The 22,006-nt window shown below is 37.4% G+C and overlaps 1 protein-coding gene across 1 annotated transcript in view; it reads right to left on the bottom strand.

Moving 5' to 3' along the window:
• Dlg2 (discs large MAGUK scaffold protein 2) overlaps positions 1 to 22,006 on the bottom strand; it is a 1,821,467-nt gene that overhangs the window by 1,537,074 nt on the left and 262,387 nt on the right. The window contains 1 exon segment of the mRNA XM_032895287.1: positions 19,201 to 19,296. Coding sequence (XP_032751178.1) covers positions 19,201 to 19,296 — 96 coding nt within the window.

Genomic DNA, 22,006 nt, shown 5'->3' on the forward strand with positions numbered 1-22,006 from the left:
TTTAGAGCCATCATTTTACAAACTCAGCCTTCTGTCTCTGCTTGGGAAAACTTACAGTATGGTTCACATAATGTTAATTTAGTACAAATATATCACATGCTTTACACAGTATGCATGTGACATATTCACTAGTTTGTATTTAGCACACATGATTAATTTTATAAAGCCTGTATTATAAATACATCATGCCCTTATTTTATTCTGTGTATTACTATATGAGTATGAGTGTTCTCCTGCATGTATATCTATATGCCATGGGCCTGAAGGGCCTTAGAGTCCAGAAGAGGGATTCAGATCCCTTATAATTGGAGTTATAGATGGTTGTACCATGTGGATGCTGGGAATCTAACTAGCTGGTCCTTTGGAAGAACAGCCAAAGGCCTGAACCACTGATAATCTCTCCAGCCTCCATTACATTTTAAAGCCTGGTCCCAGTTAAGATGCAACTCTGTTTACTCCTGGTCCCAGTTAGGATGCAACTCTGTTTACTCCTAACCTTCCATTGATTTTTCTCATATATAAAGATGATAGATAATTCACTGATTTGCCTCAAGGGGAACACTATTTTTAAAACGTAACAAGGCATTGGCTAGAAGCACTTTTCTTCTATAGACATAGCACTCCGTTGAGCCTGTGATTTCATAAGAAGTATTTGACAAGGTATAGAACCATATCCCGCAAACTGCTTTACTTGACATTCCTTAAGGTTGATATCATGCCAGGGATATATTGATTCATAGTTTGATATTAGGATATTACTATTAGAAATGTCTTCCAGTAGAAACCTATACTTTAAACACCAAAACGCATTAGTTTTATTTATTTTTTTGTCTCAAACACATTTAAGAAACAATAAAAGCAAAATACATTCAGTCTATTGTATTAGAAACAAAGAAGCCTAAGGGGCAGATTTAAAGAATATTGCTAGTACCTAACATAGTCTCTGACTTACAAGAAACACCACTGTTGCAGTAAATCTGCAAACTCCATAAGCCCATGCAAATTCCACAGAGCTCAATTATAGGCTGCACGGCTAGATTGGTCAGCTCTACCACTACACTACCCTACTCCCCAGATCTGAGATCCCTTGCTACTTGAGGCTTCTCCATGCCACATGGTTCTGCTCCATCTTCCTTCCACCTCCTCTCCCTCCATCTTGCTCATCTTATCTGCCCCTCCTCCTTCCTCTCTGTCCCTCTCTAAAACCTCTAGCTCCACCTTTCCCTTTCAATGTCCAATCACAGACTCTAGCCTTTATTTGACCAGTTAAAATGGGAAGAAGGTTCACATGAAATCGCCCGAGTACATGACCCATTCTTTGGGCCAGCCCCTCTTGAGGAAGCAGAATTAGCATCAAAACACAAACAGCACCAGGGCAATGTACAACACAGCACCACCTGCCCTGGGGTGGAGGGAAAGCATATTTGTACTGTTAAAGAGGTCAGCAGCTCCAATTACACTGCTCGTTTGTTTTTCTGATAAACTTTGAAGACACCTATATGAATCTATACATACAACCCTGTCCTATGTGATCCATACACAGATAAAGTATGAGTATATTAAACATAATATGTAATAATTTCACACACATGCTCATAAACATAAGAAATGGGTGGGTGAATGTAGCCAAAACATTTTGGAAATAGCAACATTTCCACTGCAAAGTCCAGTCTAACCCAAGCCAGCATAGCTTGGAAGAGTCATGGATAACGAAGTTAACTGTAGTGGGGAACAATGGTAAAAGACATTGCGCCCCTGTAATGGGACCATACTAACTGATACACTTTACATGATATCAGTAAAGAGGATTTTATCTTAAGTACTATGGCAGATATTTTGAAAATATAATATATAGTAATTATAACATGTCTTCAAAGGGGGGTTATGATCTCCATCTTATGAAACAGAATGTCCCTGACTATATATAATCCACCCTAGGTGACAGAGAATCCAGGTGACTTTGACACAGGGTTGTGTTCTTTGCATTTTGTCATATCTCAAATACAGAGATAGCTGTATAACCTAGGAGTGTGGAAGTGATACTCAATGGCTTTCTTCAGCCCCTCCAGATTCAATGTAGATTAATAACCTGGGATCATGTTATAAAAATAGGAGTGTCTGGCTTCCACGCTGAAGCCTTTTATACTTTCTAAGGGACCTTGGAGCAAGGCAGGAAGGAATAAACTCCAGTTGAAAGATTAGCTCCAGTGCAAATAGCAGAAGCAACTCACCCACCTGAGTTCCCATCCCTGTCTGTCTGTTCCCCATGTACCCAGGACAGCAGGCACACAAATGACATCTGCAAAGCTTGTTAGCTTAGTAAAATAGACTGCAGGCAGGTCATGGCAAAATGCCTGCCCTCATTTTCAAATTCTCCAGAGACAGGTAGGAAATTAGGATCAACTGGGGAAGGACTGAGTTTTCCAATGAGTTTTATTATGAAAAACAAAATGTCAGTATGATAGTGGACCCCAAAAAGAATTAAACAAAAAATACAAAACAGAATGCTATGCAACTGCATATTCTATTCAAGTTAATTGTGAACCTATGTAAAAGAAATATAAAAGACAAGTTTAATACAGCCAATAATTATAACAAAAATACAGAAATTTGAGATTTTAGCATTTCCACTTGAATCGATGACATTATGAGACCAGTTTGCTTACATATGTGACTTGGAACTGAGTTAATCAATAACCATATGGTTTGTAGATCTCTTGTTACCAAAATCTTAACCACTTCTGAAGATTCAAAATTTCAATAGTCACAAATGGTCTAACAATACGGGTGAAAACATTCAACTAAATTACATTTCTCCAACAAATTACAAGTTCCTGTAAACTTTGCTGAGCATTAAGCACATACTTTATGAGGCTCAAGTTCCCTTATTGTTATATAATACTACACATTGATTGGACGGATTCCAAATATCCAAATAATTGCATGCGAGCCACAAACCTCCAAGGCTGTATCAGCTACAAAGCAATATTACTTCTAAGTTAGTATAAATAACCTCTACAGCATTAATAAATGCCCTTCCCACACCCCATCTTCTCACACCCTAATCAGACTACTCTATTATCTGTTTAGCATATTTCAAAGCATTTCATCTGTTGTTCATTCTGCCAAGAGCTGTCTTACTGGATCCTCACACACCTGGCTCCTTGTTATACAGGTCTCGGTACATATGTTACCATCTCAGTAAGAGCATCTCAATCTGCCCTCTCTAATTAAATTAGATTCCTTCCGATCCTTCATCATTCCATGCCCCAGTTTGTTTCTTTTGTAGCAAGAATCACATTAAAATTATTTCCCACATTCCTGTTAGTGTCTCCCTCTTACAAAGGGTATGTGTAAAAGCAAGAAGCATCAACAATATTTAGAACACAGCAAGCTATATAGATCATTTTTGAATGGATGGACAAAATGTATTGGAGAGAAGCTTTTTATTTTAATGTAAAGCCAGAATCGGTAAATTCACATGGTTTTCATATTTTTTATTTCTAAGTAAGTAGTTACATTATTAACAGTATTCACAAACAAATAAAACCACAAACTTTTCAGATTCAACATTAACCTTTTATTTTTTAAAACAAATTCTATTGCATATAATTAAGGCGCATGATATATTGTCAAGGGCCATATAAATAGTGGCAGGATTACTATACTGAGGTTGCTTAAGAGGCATCATCTTATGTTTTTCTTTTTATATTAATTTTATTTGACAATTGAATATGTGTATACGATGTATACTGATCTCGTACACACAGACACACATGCACACACAGACACACAGACACACACAGACACACACACACACACACACACACACACACACCTTCTCTTATCTCTCTCCCATTCCTATAACCTCCTCACCATCCTTACAAATCTCTTTTTTCAGAACCATGAGCTTTGATCTTATTTTGTTCCCATTCAGCTTAGCCATGTCCACCTGTGTGACAGTGGATTATAAGTATCCCCTGGAGCCTGGGGACGTCACCAGTAGGTCTACAACTGAAGACAATTTTCCTCTCCTAAATCTACTACCGCAAATAGTTCTCCATGAGAGGTGGTTCTCCTATTGTTCTTCTGTGTCTGAAATGTGCATTGATCACATATATAGCAGGTACAAATTTATTACCTCAGCTTGCTTCTTGTTTCTCCTTCTTTGTGTCCTCTGACTCACATTTGCTCATTTTCTCCCCCTACCCTCTTCTCAATTCATTTTTATATCTTTATCTCTGTACATTTGAATTTTGTCTTAAGTTCCATATATGATGAGATGAATGCAGTGTTTTACTCTTTGTGGTGGTTTCATTTCACTTGCTGTAATGTTTCCTCAGTCTGTATAGGTCTCAGCAAATTATAAGATCTTATTCTTCATTAGATAAGAGTATCACTCCTCTGTGTGTGTGTGTGTGTGTGTGTGTGTGTGTGTGTGTGTGTGTGTGTGTGCATACATATGACAGTTTCCTTATGGACTTATATTGTTTCCATCTCTTGGCTATGGTCAACAGTGCTGCAATGAATGAACATGGTGCACAACTCTCTGAGAGGTGTTGATCTTCTTTCTATTAGGAAAATCTGCAAAAAAGCAATTGGTTGATCCTAAGACCATTTCATTTTTAACTCCTTGGTAAGCCTCCTACTACCTTCTTTTTTTTTTTTTTATTCTTGAATATTTCTTATATACATTGCAAAGTGTTATTCCCTTTCGGTTTCGGCAAACATCCCCTCCCCTCCCTTCCTTATGGGTGTTCCTCCTGACCCTCCCCCATTGCCGCCCCCGCAACAGTCTAGTTCACTGGGGGGTTCAGTATTAGCAGGACCCAGGGCTTCCCTTCCACTGGTGCTCTTACTAGGATATTCATTGCTACCCTATGAGGTCAGAGTCCAGGGTCAGTCCATGTATAGTCTTTAGGTAGTGGCTTAGTCCCTGGAAGCTCTGGTGGCTTGGCATTGTTGTACATATATAGGGTCTCAGGCCCTTCAAGCTCTTCCAGTTCTTTCTCTGATTCCTTCAACGGGGGTCCTATTCTCAGTTCAGAGGTTTGCTGACATTTGCCTCTGTATTTGCTGTATTCTGGCTGTGTCTCTCAGGATAAATCTACACTTCTGCACTTCTTTTGCTTCATCCATCTTGTCTAATTGGGTGGCTGTATATATATGGGCCACATGTGGGGCAGGCTCTGAATGGATGTTCCTTCAGTCTCTGTTTTAATCTTGCCTCTCTCTTCCCTGCCAAGGGTATTCTTGTTCCCTTTTAAAGAAGGAGTGAAGTATTCACATTTTGATCATCAAATCTTGAGTTTCATTTGTTCTAGGCATCTAGGGTAATTCAGGCATTTGGGCTAATAGCCACTTATCAATGAGTGCATACCATGTATGTCTTTCTGTGATTGGGTTAGCTCACTCAGGATGATATTTCCAGTTCCAACCATTTGCCTACAAATTTCATAAACTCGTTGTTTTTGATAGCTGAGTAATATTCCATTGTATAGATATACCACATTTTCTGTATCCATTCCTCTGTTGAAGGGCATCTGGGTTCTTTCCAGCTTCTGGCTATTATAAATAAGGCTGCGATGAACATAGTGGAGCACGTGTCTTTTTTATATGTTGGGGCATCTTTTGGGTATATGCCCAAGAGAGGGATAGCTGGATCCTCAGGCAGTTTAATGTCCAATTTTCTGAGGAACCTCCAGACTGATTTCCAGAATGGTTGTACCAGTCTGCAATCCCACCAACAATGGAGGAGTGTTCCTCTTTCTCCACATCCGCCAGCATTTGCTGTCACCTGAGTTTTTGATCTTAGCCATTCTCACTGGTGTGAGGTGAAATCTCAGGGTTGTTTTGATTTGCATTTCCCTGATGACTAAAGATGTTGAACATTTCAATTTTTAGGTGTTTCTCAGCCATTCGGCATTCCTCAGCTGTGAATTTTGTTTAGCTCTGAACCCCATTTTTAATAGGGTTATTTGTCTCCCGCGGTCTAACTTTTTGAGTTCTTTGTATATTTTGGATATAAGGCCTCTATCTGTTGTCTCCTACTGCCTTCTATACTGCTTACAGCCATCGATATTCCTACAGTAATATGCAACCATTTACTTTTCTCTTGATCCACATGAATATTTGTTCATTTTTGACTTCTTGATAATAGCTATACTATCTATGTTAGTTAGTTTTATATCACAGTGTCAAAATAACCTAAGAAAATCAAACTAAAGGAAAGCAGAATTACATTGGCTAAGGGTTTCAGAAGTATAAGGGCCTTGCCTCTGTTCTTTTTCTCTTGCCTGTGGTGAGACAGAACACCGTGGCACAAAGTTCACAGTAGCACTGAACTGCTCGCCCAAAATAGCCAGAAAGCAAAGACAGAAAGAGGGGCCTAGAGCAAATGGATGTACCCTTCAACAACATGACTGGAGGCACCTACTTTCTCTGACTAGATCTCAATAGCTAGTTCATCCATGACCTCATCAATATTAACCCACTTATGAGGTGATCACTCTAAAAATTCAGTCATCTCTCAGAGGCTCTACCAGCTGAGAATGAAGTTTTCAATAAATGTACCATTTACAGTGGTTTTCGTATCTTAACCATGTAGCCGTTCTACTAAGTGGCATATGGTTACTCAGAGTAATTTTTATTTCCAGTGTCTTTATAATTAGTATTGAGGATCTTTGCATATATTTTGCATAACTGTTGAGCACTCTTATAACTCTTGGGGAGAAAAGTCTATTAAAGATGGATTTATTTTTATTTTCAAATCATTTTATTTGTTCCTGTTATTAAGCTGCATGAGAAACCTCTATAAATGTTGGTCTATTAGCTGCTTATCAGACATGTGGTTTGTAAAATACATTAGCTTCTTACTGAGTAAGTTATGATTAGGAACTTTCATATATGTGATATCATTAATAATTCATGAGACACAAATTAGCTATAAGTTTACAGCTAAAAAGAATCTAAGACCCAGAAGTATTGACTCATACAAATTTATATAACTACTGAGTTTGTTAGCCAACATGGTAGACATTCTCTTGACAAATGTTGACTAAAATAGCATTTGCCGTGATCATCTAACCTGAAGTACCATTTCGTCTCATGTATAATAGTGATCTCTTGTACTTTCAGTGGCACTAAACTCATTGATCTAGATAGTAAATAAAGCTTGCATGCTTTTTTACATGACCCATATATGAGCAAATGTTCTTTTATGTTTTAGAGACAGAAAATAATAAAATTCTAATTACAGATAGGTTAAATTGATAGAATCTAGTTGCTCTGGTGTTTTTGTTTCTGCAGTAATATCTTCTAAATAAATTCACGGGTGCTATAATTGATTAGTTTAAAATGGCTTTATGAATATACCATAGCCAGCAACACAAAAACCTAATCTTCAAAGCTCATATATAGTAATAGATCTTTAATTCCAATAAATAGAACATTACTCCATAAGAAGATGGGAACTAGGCTTTGAACATATACATTGAAAATTACTTACAATAATCTAATTATGTGATCCTTTCCAATTTTTTTCAAGTAGATTATCTCAGAATCATAGCACTGATATTATCATTTACTAGAAACATGAAACATTAAATTTACATTCTCAACCATTTTAAGCGTAGAGTTCAGTAGTCTTATGTATATTAACAGAAAATTTATATCTTAAAACTGAATCTCTTTACCCATGAAACATTAATTTTTCCTCATCCATCTCCTTACCAATAGGCAATCTATTTGTCACCTTTTCTACTTAAGAGCTTGAGTACTTTTTATAAGAAAAATTACATAGTAATTTTCTTTTGTGTTGCCAGATTTTTCTGATTAGCCCAATGTTTTTTAAACTTCATTGATGATTTTATATGTGACAGTAATTATTTTCTTTTGCATTACCATGTGTCAGTAATATATTTTATTATGATACTTTTCTTAGTATTTCTATTGCTCTGATGGAACACTGTAGCCAAAATATAGTTTGGGGAGGAAAGGATACTTAGCTTACACTTCCCTAGCACAGTTTGACATTGAAGGAAGACAGGACAGAAACTCAAATGGGGCAAGACCCTGGACTCAGAAGCTAATACAAAAACCATGACAGGGTACTGCTTACTGACTTGTTCCCTATGTCTTACACAGCTGTCTTTCTTGTAGAAACTAGAACTACCAGACTAAGAATGCACCTTCACAATGGGCTTGGCTATTCCCCCATCAATTATTAATTAAGAAAATGTCTTACAGCCACATCTTGTGGAGGAATTGCCTCAATTAGGGTTTCTTCTATTCAGATAACTCCACTTTGTGTGTCAAGTTGACAAAAGACAAACCAGCACCAACACTTCCATACAATCCCATAACATGCTTTGATTATATTAACTCACTGCTTCCTTCTCTCATCCCTCTCTCTTTTGTATTTGTACTTCCATATCCCTAAGAGTTCCACTTTGTTTTCATTTCCTCAACCCCTCCATATATACTCTCTAATATCAGATTATAAAATAGGTCAGGTTTATATTCATAAGTCTGATTATGATACTTTAAATGATGATCTACAGTTCCATTTATTTATTTTTGTACAAAGAATGATTTTATTTTCATTAAGGTTGAAAAATCTCTCTCTCTCTCACACACACACACACACACATATATATGTATATATCCCATATTTCCTTTCTATATTCATCTACTGATGAACAGCTTTTCTAATTCTATAGCTTGGCCTTGTATATAGTACTGAGATAAACATAGACATACAAGTATTGCTCTAATGAAGAAACCCATTCTTTTGAAAATGTTCACAGAAGTAGTATTTCTAAGTCATATTAGAGTTATTGGCTTAATTGTGTAAGGAATACATATCCTGATTCCCATAGTTTCTAACTAATATACGTTCATTCCTGTGCGAGCAGCAACCTGTGTTGCTGTTTATTTCTTAACCTTGGCAATTTTGACTCTGTGTGTGTGTGTGTGTGTGTGTGTGTGTGTGTGTGTGTGTGTGTGTGTGTTTATATGTTTATGGATGGGAATTTTTCCTGCATGAATGTACCTGCACAACATACCACATGTATGTCTGGTTCCCATGGAGGTAAAAAGAGGTATAAGATTCCTGGTAGTTAGAGTTATAAATGATTGTGTCATGTGGGTGCTGGGAATTGAATGGAGTCCTCTAGGAAAATAGTCAGTGTTCTTGGATGCTGAGCTATTTCTCCAGTTCCATTGACAGAGTTTTGATTTTCATTCATTCCCTTATAGCTAAAGGTGCTGGACATCGTTTCCACTTTGGCCAATTATGTCTCCATTTAAGAGTCTGTTTAGTTTATTTGCCCATTAAGTGACGAGATTATTTGCTCACTTGTCATTTAATGTTTTTAAACTTTACATTTTCTGCATTTTAATCCCTTGTTAAATATAGGCTGCCTTTTGTCTCTAAAAATGGTTTGCCTTACTATATGATTTCTTTAATTTTATGTAAATCTCATTTTTTAATGCTTACTTTCATTCCCTGAGCTACTGTAGTTAGAAAGAAATTTCCCTTGTATTGAGTTGTGTTCCCTCTTCTCTACTGGTTTTAAAGTTCCAAGTCTAACATTAAGTTATTTAATCAATTTGTAACTAATTATTGCATAGACTGTGAAATAAAGATCTATACTTTAGTCTTGTACATGTGGATATTTAGTTTTCCAGTACTACTACTTAAAGAGGTCGCATCACTTTGTACATGCTTTTAGCACCTTTGTCAAGAATCAAATTTCTTCAGCTATGTTGACTTATTCTTAGATTTTTTTTATTCTGTTCACTGATGTACATGTCTGGTTTGATGACTTTGCCTTGCTTGTTTTATTACTATGGTTCTGTGGAATGATTTGAAGTAAGGTTTTATTATATCTCTGGCATTGTTCTTTCTACTCCGGATAGCTCTGAGCATAGTTTGGTGTTTTATCTGAATTTTTAAGTTTTTTCCTATTTCCATGAAGAATATCATTCTAATTTTGATAAGTATTTTATTGATTCTGTGGAATGCTTTTGGTCACAAATCCATTTTAACAATATTGTATACTTCTGATCTATCCTATTTTCTTTCTATTGCTGTGATAAATAGCATAACAAGAGCAACTCTGGGAATCAATATAGCCAACCATTGGACAGAGCATGGGATCCCCAATGGAGGAATCAGAGAAAGCACTGAAGGAGTGTGTAACCTATAAGAAGAACAACAATATCAACCAACCAGCCGCCCCCCCCCGAACTCCCAGAGATTAAACCACCATCCAAAGAGTATAGACCCATGGCTTCAGTCACATAAGTAGCAGAGGATGGCCTTGTTGGACATCAATGGGAGGAGAGGCCCTTGGTCCTGTGAAGGCTTGTTGCCCCAGTGTAGTGGAATGCCAGGGCAGGGAGGCAGAAGGGAGTGGGTGGGTGTGTGGGTGGGGGAGCACCCTCATAGAAGCAGGGGGGTGCGGATGGGATAGGAAGTTTCTGGGGGGGGGGCAGGAAAGGAGATAATATTTGAAATGTAAATAAATAAAACAACCAATAAAAAAAGAAAATAAATAAAATTAAATTAAACAAATCAGTAGCCTTCCTTTATACCAATGATAAATGGGCTGAGAAAGAAAATAGGGAAGAAACATCCTTCACAATAGTAAAAGAAAAAAAAGTGTTTTGAATGAATTTTCTAGTCTTTTATGAATAGTATCACATCATCCACAATTTTACTTTTACCTTTCATTTTTTTTGTTCCTTTTATTTCTTCTGACTCTGTTGTTCTGGTGATATTTCTAGCACTATATTTAATAAGATTGGTGAGGGTGAACATACTTGCCTCATTTTTCCTTTTTGTAGAAAGTACTTATTTTTCTCTAGATCAGCTATGGTTTGCCACATATATTCTCTGTTATATTGTGGTATGACCTTTCTATTCATAGTTTCTTCAGGGCTTATATCAGAAAAACATGTTGAATTCTCTGAAAGGACTTTTTGCATCCAACAAAATACTGTGATTTATATCCTCCATATTAATTTTCTTCTATATTTTTTAATTTTAAGATATTGAAGCATTCTTGAACTCATGGTGTGAAACACCTTGATGATAGAATGTTATCTTTTAAATGTGCAATTGAATTTTGTTCAGAAGAGTTTTATAGGAAAGTTTTAGATCTGCATTCCTCGAGGAAATGGATCTAGTTTTCTAGACCCTTTTTTTCTTCCTACAGTTGGTGTATCTCACTCAGGCATATTGTCACAAATGCTATTTTTATAGGATAACTTTGGAAGCATCTCTTTTTTTTCTTTTTAAGGGAATGAGAGCAGAGTGAGTAGCCAATTGATGTTATATGTGTATATTAGATGTTATCAATGGTACTTATTTCAGATGTGAAGATTATAAAATATAGAAACAGCCCAATAAATATTGTAGAAGAATACATTTAAATACATAAGCTTCTGCATTTAAAAACATATTGAGAGTTGGTAAACCAAATTTTATAAAGCAAACACTACTGGATTTAAATATACAAATAGGATTAAACAAAAATAAGAGCATTGCAATATCCTATCATTACTGATAGACACACCAAACCAACTTTACAAAGAAACTTAAAGAAAATATGCCCTCCAGAGCAAATAAATATATCAGATATCTAGAATACATTATATATTCCATCTAATAGTGATAGGATATGTTTCCTTCTTAGTAGCCTGTGGGACTTCTCCAAAGCTCTGCATGTGTTGGTGCTTGAAGTAGAAGCTTAAGTGTTCTTTGGAAAGTCAGTTGTATTGGATTATGTTTTGTTGGGGCAACTGTGAAGGAACATTTCGCTGGAGCAGACACAGAAGAAAGGCTAAGGCAGACTTGTGAAGGAATGTACTGCTGGAGCAGAGATAGGTGAAAGGATGTTCTGCTAAAACAAGCATGTGAAAGGACATGTGATGAAGTGTCACTAGCAACACACATATTAAATTGGCAATTGAGCTCCATTTGGACTCCATAGAGAGAAATGCACCAAAGAACTTCTGGTAGTATGCTGGCAGAGTCTTGCCACTTCTGCAGACTTGGGCCAGTGGGCAGAGTGACCTCAGCTAAGACAGACTCACCTGGAGTTTTGCTAAGACTTTTGTGCTGAAGCAAGACAAGTGGTGAGGCAAGACCTGTGGAGGTCATGTGATGTTTGGAGGGAGTATAAATAGGACTCAATGGACAGTGATGGAAGCTTGGCTTAGCATGGCTTGCTTGCATAGCTAAACACTTCTTGGTCTCATGTCTTCATTGATCTTTGCTTTGCTGAGAGAGGCACAGCTGAGTACTTTTTCTGTTGGCCCTAGTTCCTACTGCTGACGCATGCCGATTCAGCTTAGGCCTGGCTGTTCCTGCTAGGTTGTACAACCACTCCTGCTATCTCAACACTACACAACTGGATTGCTGGTATATCTGTGAAGTGATTGCGAGTGGACTGAACTGCAGCTTCTAACCTGTGAATTGAACTGCTGATTTCCTGATAACATGGAATTTGCTCCAAAGAACAATTTCTAACCAGTTCCACTTCCCCTGTCTCGTTTCTTTTCTACTGTTTCTAGTGGATGGTGGGCTAGAAGGGAGGGTAAAACATTTAAGAACCATCATTAAAAGTAGGCTTTGAAAAAATTAAAGTTACATTGCTCAATGGGTCTCTATATAAGTTGTGGAGGATAAATAAAACTTGAATACTCAAATAATGAAAATACAATGTTGAATGACCAATGAGATATAGTGAATCTCATTCTATGGAGGAAAGTTATAGCTATAAATGTCTACATAAAAAATTCTCTGAATATCAAATAAACAATAGTGTAGCTCATGATCTTAGAAAAATATAAAAGCTAGCCAAATGGATAAGTGTATATAAATGTCTGACCTATCAAAATTAGACCAAGAGATTATAAACCACTGTGCTGGTTTAAATATGTTTTGCCCTGAGAAGTTGCATTGTTGGAAGGTGTGGCCTTATTGGAGAAGGTGTAGCCTTGTTAAAGGAGCTGTGTCACTGTGGGTGTGGGCTTTGAGGCTCCTAACCGTTGTTGGCAGGGAGAAAGGAGAAGTTTCAGTCTGTTCCCAGATTCCTTTAGATAAAGATGTAGAACTTTCCACTACTCTAATGACATGCCTTTCTGGACCATGCCATAATTCCTGCCATGATGATAATGGACTGAACCTCAGAAACTGTAAGCCAGCCCCAATTAAATGTCTTTTATAACAGTTGTCTTGGTCATGGTGTCACTTCATAGCAACTGAGACAACCACATAAACTGATGTATAATTAAAAATAACATTGTAACAAATTAAGTCTCCTCAAAAAAGTAACCCAAAGAGTCAAAAATTTGCTGTTTAATTCTATGAGACTAGAAGAAAAGTCACCAATATTTCTCAAAGTATTACTTGTTAACTAGTCATTTTTGTCTGTGTTATCTATCAATGAGAACAAGTTATCAAATATCTTACTATTTTGAATTTAGATCTATTTATTTGTGTCCAGTAGTGTTTGTTTTATGAAATTGAAGTAACAAACATTAAATTAATTTTGAAATCAAGAGGTATCATGACTTCAAATGCGCTCTTCTTTCCAGGATTTATTGATCTACATTTGTGTTTTTAAAGTGCCACATTTAAAATCGGGGTCATTGATAACATCTAATATGCACACGTAAAATCAATGGGATCCACCGCTCTCATTCCCTAAAGCAAACAAACAAAACTTTCCCCATTGACCAATTGTACTAGGAAAAAGAAGCTTCCTTTTAAATATATGAAAGGACATTAAAATGAGTAGACCTGAGCTACAGCATTACCCTTAATCAAAAGGCATAGCTACTTAACAGAGTGAAAATGTAAAGCATGGCCAGAAAACAATAGAGGAGAATGTGAATAACAACTTCCCCAATAGGCTCATATATTTGAGTTCCGTCCCCAGTGGTACTGTTAGTAGATGTTATGTAACCTGTAGGAGGTGGACACTTGCCAGAGGAAGGATATTACTGATGTAGAGCTTGGAGGGTTTATGGCTCACCCCCTCTTCATGTTCTCTTTCTCTGTTTTTGTGTATTGATAAAGATATAATCAGCCAGCTGCCAGCTCCTGCCACTAAGATAAGTCTTGCTTGCCATTGTAGACTTGCTCTGGAAGTATAAGCCAAAATAAACTTTTCTGTAAGTTGTTTGGGTCATAGTAGTCACAGCAACATAAAAATATCTAACACAGAGGCTGGTACCAAAGAGATAGCTGTTGCTGGGAAAAGCCTGACCATACCGGATGGTTTTGTTTTTTCCAGAGGAATTGGAAATTTTGGAGCTTTGGACTAGAAAACCTGCTGAATGTTATACTCAGAGCTTCTAGAGCCAATCTAACAGGATCCTGGAAGATAGTAGCCCTGAGAATAACACATACCAGCATAGGCATGGCTCATGAGGTTTCTGAGGGACAACAAGACTAGTAGTAACTTGGATAGATGCTATTACTATAATATTTTGACAAAGAATCTAGTTGTAGTCTACTGTGCCTTAAAATTTTACCTAGGGCTAATTTAAAATCTAATGAACTTATTTTGTTGGCGAATAAAATTTCAAGACATCATAACATTGAGTCTATGGTATATGTTGCTTATATACACATACACATATGTATATACATATGCATACATATTTTCATTTATATGTGAAAAGTGCAAACAGTGGAACAGAATACATAAAAATTATGACACTTAGAAAGGAAAAGAACATTAGAAACTGTAATGTTGCAGACAAGCTATAGAGAGAGATTAGAGAAGTTAAAGAGAATAGATGCCCCGAGTGCAAAACCCTACCCAACAATCCCTCAAACCAGTGTAAGGAGTAAGTCTCAGAAGGTCCCTGCTCCTAGAAAGCAATTGCTTCTAAGTACAAAGCTGCTGGCAATGAGCCAAGTGTCCCAAGTTGGCAGACAAATTCAGTGGTATCTTTCATGTGGTACTGGCTTTGTAGGTATGAAAATCCAAGATTAATGGGACTGTGGATTATTTATCCACAGTTTCAGAAATCTGGAGAAGGCCAGACAATGTGTGGCAGAGTCAGAGTCCCTGCAGGAACCAAGTCCTGGATGGTCCCTGCAGGAAGCTGCTTACCCTGAAAAGGTGAAAGCTGGGTTACCCAGGCATCAATATGCTAGAGATTCCATGGCTACGGATATCTGCCGAGGAGATCTGAGCACAGGAGATGGAACCTGCCTAAGGAAGAAATGTATATGTTGTAGGCAGCAAAGTTGGTAGGGCAGAGCCATATAAATCCTTCAAAACTGAAGCTCCAGATACTGAACATGGAGATAAAGGATTTGGTTGGTGTTTTACCTGTTGGATTTCGATTTTTCTTTGGTCCAATCTTTTCTTTCTGTGCTTCAATTCATTCTCTTTGGAATGTGAGTGTTTATTCCTTGCCATTCTGAGTTAAAAAATATGTGATTTGCTGTTTGTTTTTCACTTTACAGGGGATCACAGGAGACTCTTGATTTTTGAATAATGTTGCGATTGATTGTGGGGACTTTTGAGGTTAGAAATACGCATTTTTCATGAGCAAATAGCCACAGGTCTACAAGGGTCAAGGAAAAAAAATATCATGTTTGAATGAGAAATGTCCATATTTGAATACTTGACCACTAGTTAGTGACATCTGGGAGAAGTGATGGTTACTTTAGGAGGTAGACCCTTGATGGAAGAAGAAACCACCTATGGTGGGCATTGATGATGCATGATGTACAGCTTTCACTACCACATCTTGTTCTCCCTCCTCCTCACTCTGTTGTCTGAATATGGATAAAGATGTGACTAGTCAACTACGTGGTCCTGCTACAATGTCATACCTTCCCAACCATTCTACTCTCTCTCTCTCTCTCTCTCTCTCTCTCTCTCTCTCTCTCTCTCTTCCTTCCTCCCTCCCTCCTTCCTCCCCCTGGAACCATAAGCCAAAGCTAGCTCTTTCTTTTCTAAATTCCTGTTGGTCATGGTGCTGTATTAGAGCAACAGAAAAGTAATGCAGGCAAAAACGAAATTCTCTAAAAGAGAATATCCTTTTACAGTTATATAAATATAGTATTTTAAAGGAGTCACAATTTATCTAACCATCTCTGTCACTTTAGATCTGGAAATTTTCACGAAGATATGCCCCAAAACATGTAGGGGCAGCAAATGTATGAAAAAAAGAGACCCAAATCCTTTAAATTTCACTATATCTTGCTCCGACACCACGATTCTTCCAAGTGTAATATGGTCCCTACAATCACATTTCAGTCTGCCTGGTGACCTCTGTGCTATTGTTAAGAGTCCAAGCTTTCGAACCCATTCATTGTGGTATTTGTAAGATATAGATAGATAGATAGATAGATAGATAGATAGATAGATAGATAGATAGATAGACAGACAGATAGATAGATGCCTTTTCCAGTTCTAATCCCAAGGATAACAAGAATCTTCTTTCTAGTAGAAAAAAAGTAGAATTGGTTATGAAAAATTTAAAACAAAAAAATCTCTGAAAATATGAAATATCTAGAACATTTAGCTACTTGATACTTATAAAAGTACTGCTGTCCACACAAAATAGGTAATTTCTCATTTACCAAATAAAAGAGGCACAACATTGAATCTGTTCAAGGTCACATAACTACTTACTAACAAAGACAAAATGCAAATTCTACCAGATTTTGGATGATCAACCTTTTGATAGTACAATACAATTTTGTCATCTACAATATTCAGGCTTCAGAACAACGCAAGCAAGTGACCAAAAAAATAATTATGGTAGGCCACATCCAGGGCCATGCTGGGACAAACACAATCCACAGGCTTCAAGTTGGACACAAAAAGTACTAGACTGCAGGATTTTGAGACTTTTCGTCTCACACTGTCCTTTAGAGATTTTGGATACTGCACTTATTCAATGACTATTCATGCCTCTTCTCAAATATTTCATTTCATTCTCCCCTCCCATTATTTGCATCTAAGGCACTGTGATTAAACTTACTTTATATACTCATCTGTCAATTGTTATTCCTAATATTTATGTCATTGACCCTAACCCACTCTCAGTTTACTTCATCACCAGGACCTGACCATTCTTATTTTCAGCATTTCCCTTTTCCCCAGGAGTCGATTAAACATACTCATTTTCTCCTAAAAATGCTGGAATATTAACTCTCTAAATTTCATCTTTTACTTAGCAGATTTTTTTAAACATAGAACATATCCCTTCAAAATGTTATCAATTGTTTTAAATTGATCAAAGAACACAGAGAAATAAAGTAAAGAAAATAAAGGCACTAAAATGTAAAAGGTTTCTCCATCAATGATCATGATGATGCTGTTACTTTTATCATTCAAAGTTTAATAAAAATAACACATAAAGAATTGTCAAACATGCAATTCATTTCAACAGAGTCATAAACCCACTATTTGCTAAGCAGTAGTAAATATCTTTATATTCAGGATTTTATTAAAATCTCATAATTCTCCTTAAGGAAGAGAAACTGATGGACTAGAATTTATGTAGCGTAGATGGGCTGGATGCTTCTCTCTGTTGACAGCACAAAGGCTTCTCAATTATGTGTCCAGAATATATTTAATTCATCTGCCTGACAAACTGGAACATTTGATTCCCACTTAAGCCTGATGATTTCAACTTAAGGAACAAAAAATACAAATATATTTGTGGACAGACAGGAAATTCAAAAGTTTTCCTTCTTTCTTTTTTTTAATTTTTAAAATATTTGTTTTAGAATTTCAAATGTGTGTATGAAATTGACATCATTTTCCCTCCTCTCAGGTTGTCTTCAATCCCTCTTAAATTCTTAAATTCCAGACCCTTTCTTCCCTAGTTAATGTTATGCACACATTGCACACATTTATATGTATGTGTAAAATACACATACACACACACACACACACACACACACACACTGTGGTGGCTGATTTTGTGTATCAATTTGACACAAACTAGAGTCAGAGAGAAATGAGAAGCCTACTTTGAGGAAATGCATCCATGAGATCCATCAGGAAGGCATTTTTCAATCAGTGATCTATGGTGGAGGGCCCAGCTCATGGTGGGTGGTGCCATCCCTGGGCTGTTAGTCCTGGTTCTATAACAAGTTCCTGTCCTGAGTTTTTTCAATGATAAAAGTGTTTACCAAATAAACCCTTAGATCCTCAACTTGCTTTTTGGTCATGGAGGTTCCTAGCAGCAATAGGAACCTTCACTAAGACACTTACTGGGTCCATTTTAGTATTCCTTGTATGTACTCCTTGTATGTTTAGGACCTGGGATTGGATAACCTGATTAATCCCTGGAGAAAATTGATTCTCCCTCTCTCAGTAGCCATCGATTGCCTGTAGTTCTTCATTTAGGGTCGGGTCTTGTGAGATTTATCCCTATACATTGTCGTGTGTATTAGTGTAGTCATTATGTTGATCTTACTTCTTCCTAGAGGATAACTTACTATTAAATTTTCCTAAAACAAATTAATTCCCAGCTGTATTTTAAACACTAAATCCTATAAATGAAAATAAGTTCAGTCTTCGCTTTTCATGGAAGAAGTCTCCTTGACACTTGAAAAGGAGATAGAAGCTGTTGCAGAGTCCCTGACTGGCCAAAGTGCAAAGGATAAACAACCACGGGGTGACAAATCCCAGTCAGTACATACTAAACACATCACCGAGGAGGGAGAAACTACAGTAAGATCCTGAAAACCATGACACCTGCTGTTAGAAAGTGTCTAGAGACTAAGTTTATTTTCTAAAAATGCACAGTGTGGAGAGCCCCACTCCATTGTGTCTTCAAAAATATTAAAGCAGTGCTACCTCCCAGTCAGATGACTTCTTTTCCTGGACACACATTTAGTATATCATAAGTGCCTTGAATAGTCTAACTGACAACCTATATGTAAAAGGATTTCTTTTTCAAGAAAAGTAAACTGTCTTGCCATTCATTCTGGTCATTGCTAGGGATTTAAATCCACAGCGCCAAATCACAGATTCCCAATGAAACCCATAACTACTCAAAATGACACACATTCAGTGTCAGCTCAGCCAAGACACAGGCCAGACCAAAGCTAGAAATGGTCTACATTTCTTCTATTTGAATCCTACTGGAAAATGGCTTCTCTAGAGAACAGGACACATCGTATGTGCAAAGTACAGCACTTACACACGTCTTTTCTTCAGTTTCATTCTCAAAAAACTGGTTTTCTTTATTTTGCTCAATGTACGAAGCATTTTCCTTTGGTCCACTGCAACCCGTAAGCTAGAGAGAGAGACAGAGAGACAGAGAAAGATTGAAAATCAATACATATTTTTCTGTGATTCAAATTAAATGTTTTTTCCAGTTTTTATAACATGCCTTAAAATACCTAAGACCTGAATAAATGTTATTAGCTGTTGCTTATGTCAATTTTAGAATATGGATGTACTACTTAACCCATTTTTTTATATTGCTACTGAGCAGAAAACACAAAATGGGACACATTCAAGGTTTTTAAAATTTAAAGCATTCCCACCAGGGAATGTTGAAATTGAATTGTTCCTAAGTAAACTGATGACCTGGTAAAGGCAGAGCATGGTTAATAAAGAGACGAAGATCAAGAGTTGAGTTTATCTTACGTCTGTTTTCATAAGGCTTCAATCTAAGAGGTGGTCATGAATCTGAGAATGGACCTTGAGAGGATGAAAGGGAGGAGAAAGAGGGATGGAAATGATATCAATGTTGTATTCAAGTATGAAAGTCTAAATTAATGCAAAACTTTATGATAAACGTGATGTGAGGCCAAGGAAATGAAGATAGTGAGGGTTTTCTTTGTGTCTAAATCATAGAGTACCTTCCTCAGCTTATGCACATTCATATGAGGTCTGTGATCAGATTGGAAGTCCCAATATACTTTATAGTTCATGGCCTAAAGGGTGTGTCTTTCCATACTACTCTGTAGATTGCCAGTTTGATGGTAATTATAATTATAGGGAACTGTGAACAAGTCACAAACACTAGAGATACTGACTTTTAGCCCCACCATGGTTCTCAAAAGTGAAAGCAATTCTGCCCTGCTCATAGTTCCAGAGCTATCTTGTCTCCCACTTCATCTCCCTCCCTCCCTCCTCCTCTCCCTGTCTCCCTCTCCCTCTTCCTCTCTCCCTCCCCTCCCTTCCCCTCCCCTCCCTTCCCCTCCCGTCCCCCCCTCTCTCTTCCCCTACTTCAGATTTAAATGACAAATATTAAAACCAAGACTAAAGGAACAGGCCAGATGGCTCAAAAGCTAAAAGTGCTCATGGCCAAGACTGACAGCTTGAGTTCCATCCACGGGTTCTACATGGTAGAAGGAGAGAAGTGGCAAGTGACTTCTATAAGTTGTCCTCTGACTGTCACATCCATAGAGTGTCAAGCATATGTAACATGTATACATACACTCTACACACACATGCACAACAAATTAAAGAAAGGGAAGAAACAAAGGGAAAAAAGAAAGAAAGAAAAAGAATTTTTCTTGTTTTAGTATTTGAAAATTCACACATGGTTATAATGTGTTTAAATCAATTCCACTCCCTCCCAATTCATTCTTCATCTCCTTAGGCAATCTCTCTGTCTCTCTCTGTCTCTCTTTCTCTGTCTCTCTCTCTCTCTCTCTGTCTCTCTCTGTCTCTCTCTGTCTCTCTCTCTCTGTGTCTCTCTCTATGTGTGTGTGTCCATGCATGTTGATGTGTGTGCATGAGTGTGTCTGTGTGTTTAACCCACAGAGTCTACTTCTACACACTGAAATGGTAAGTCATTGCAGGTAAGCCAGGTTTGGGCACTTTTTTTAATACGGGGTAGTTCTCTAGCAAAAGAAGCTAAAGCACCCAGCCAGCAGGTGTAGCGTCCCCTCACTTCCACGCATCTGCTATGCTGAAGAAACACAAGCCCAGTGCTCAAATGTTCAGAACTGCTGAGTGAATTTGGATGATCTTCCTTCTATGTGAAATCCTTGGATTTTCCAGCACTCACAGTAGGAAGTAAAGGTTTCAAGAGGACATTGTTTCTGGCTGACCCCCTGCACTAGTCCTGACAGGACACTGCTCATGTTACACAGAGTATAATCAAGCAGAATATAACACGTGCCAGTCTTCTGACAAAACAGGAGGCTCCCCAGCAGCATGCTCCACCTGAGTCTGGAGAATAAAGAACTGTGCTTTCACCATATACGGAAACCAACGCTCAGATCACTGGCCTGATGCTTGATCCTGACTACTTCCTTGGGTCTTCTCTGCCTCTCAGACCAGCCAGCCCTTCAGAGCATTTTCCTACCTTACAGGTGGAATGCTGACCACCAGATGTGCAGGTAGCCAAATCCAACTAGACAATTACATGACTTTCATTGCAGTTTTGTTTCTGAACAATAAGTTTACATTTTTAAACAGCATGTGAACATGGAAAAAAAGCAAAAGTAATACAATACAGGTCTCACAAGTCAGCTAGCTAGTCTGTGAACTGTGCCCTAACCACTGAGCACGGCCCCCTCTTTACTGAGTACTGGACTAAGGAAACTCATTAAGACCTTTCTATCCTCACTGTTTGCATGCACTTCCACGTCTTCATTCTTTTCCACTTCCTCTGCTAGAGTAAATCACCAACTACTTCTGTAAGTTCCTTTGTTCAGAGACATCTCTCTGCTACTTTCAACCCACTACTTCAGGCTGCCATCTTATGTACTTGTTTACTTAATTATTTGATTATACAATATTATTTCAGAAGTCATTTACATTATAACATATATCCAGATGTATATTTGCCAACTTTAAACTGGTTCATCATACCAATAAACTTCTGTTTAAAAGGAAATTATTTTTAAAGATTTTATTTTGATTTTTGATTATATGTGAATGTGTGGTGGGGAGTATTGCATGGACTTTTGTAAGTGACTGCAACGCCCATAGAAGTCAGAAGAGGCATTAGATTCCCAGGAGCTAGAGTAACAGATGGTTATGAG

The sequence above is a fragment of the Rattus rattus genome, chromosome 2, assembly GCF_011064425.1.
Source record: "Rattus rattus isolate New Zealand chromosome 2, Rrattus_CSIRO_v1, whole genome shotgun sequence".
In the NCBI taxonomy this organism is placed as follows: Eukaryota; Metazoa; Chordata; class Mammalia; order Rodentia; family Muridae; genus Rattus; species Rattus rattus.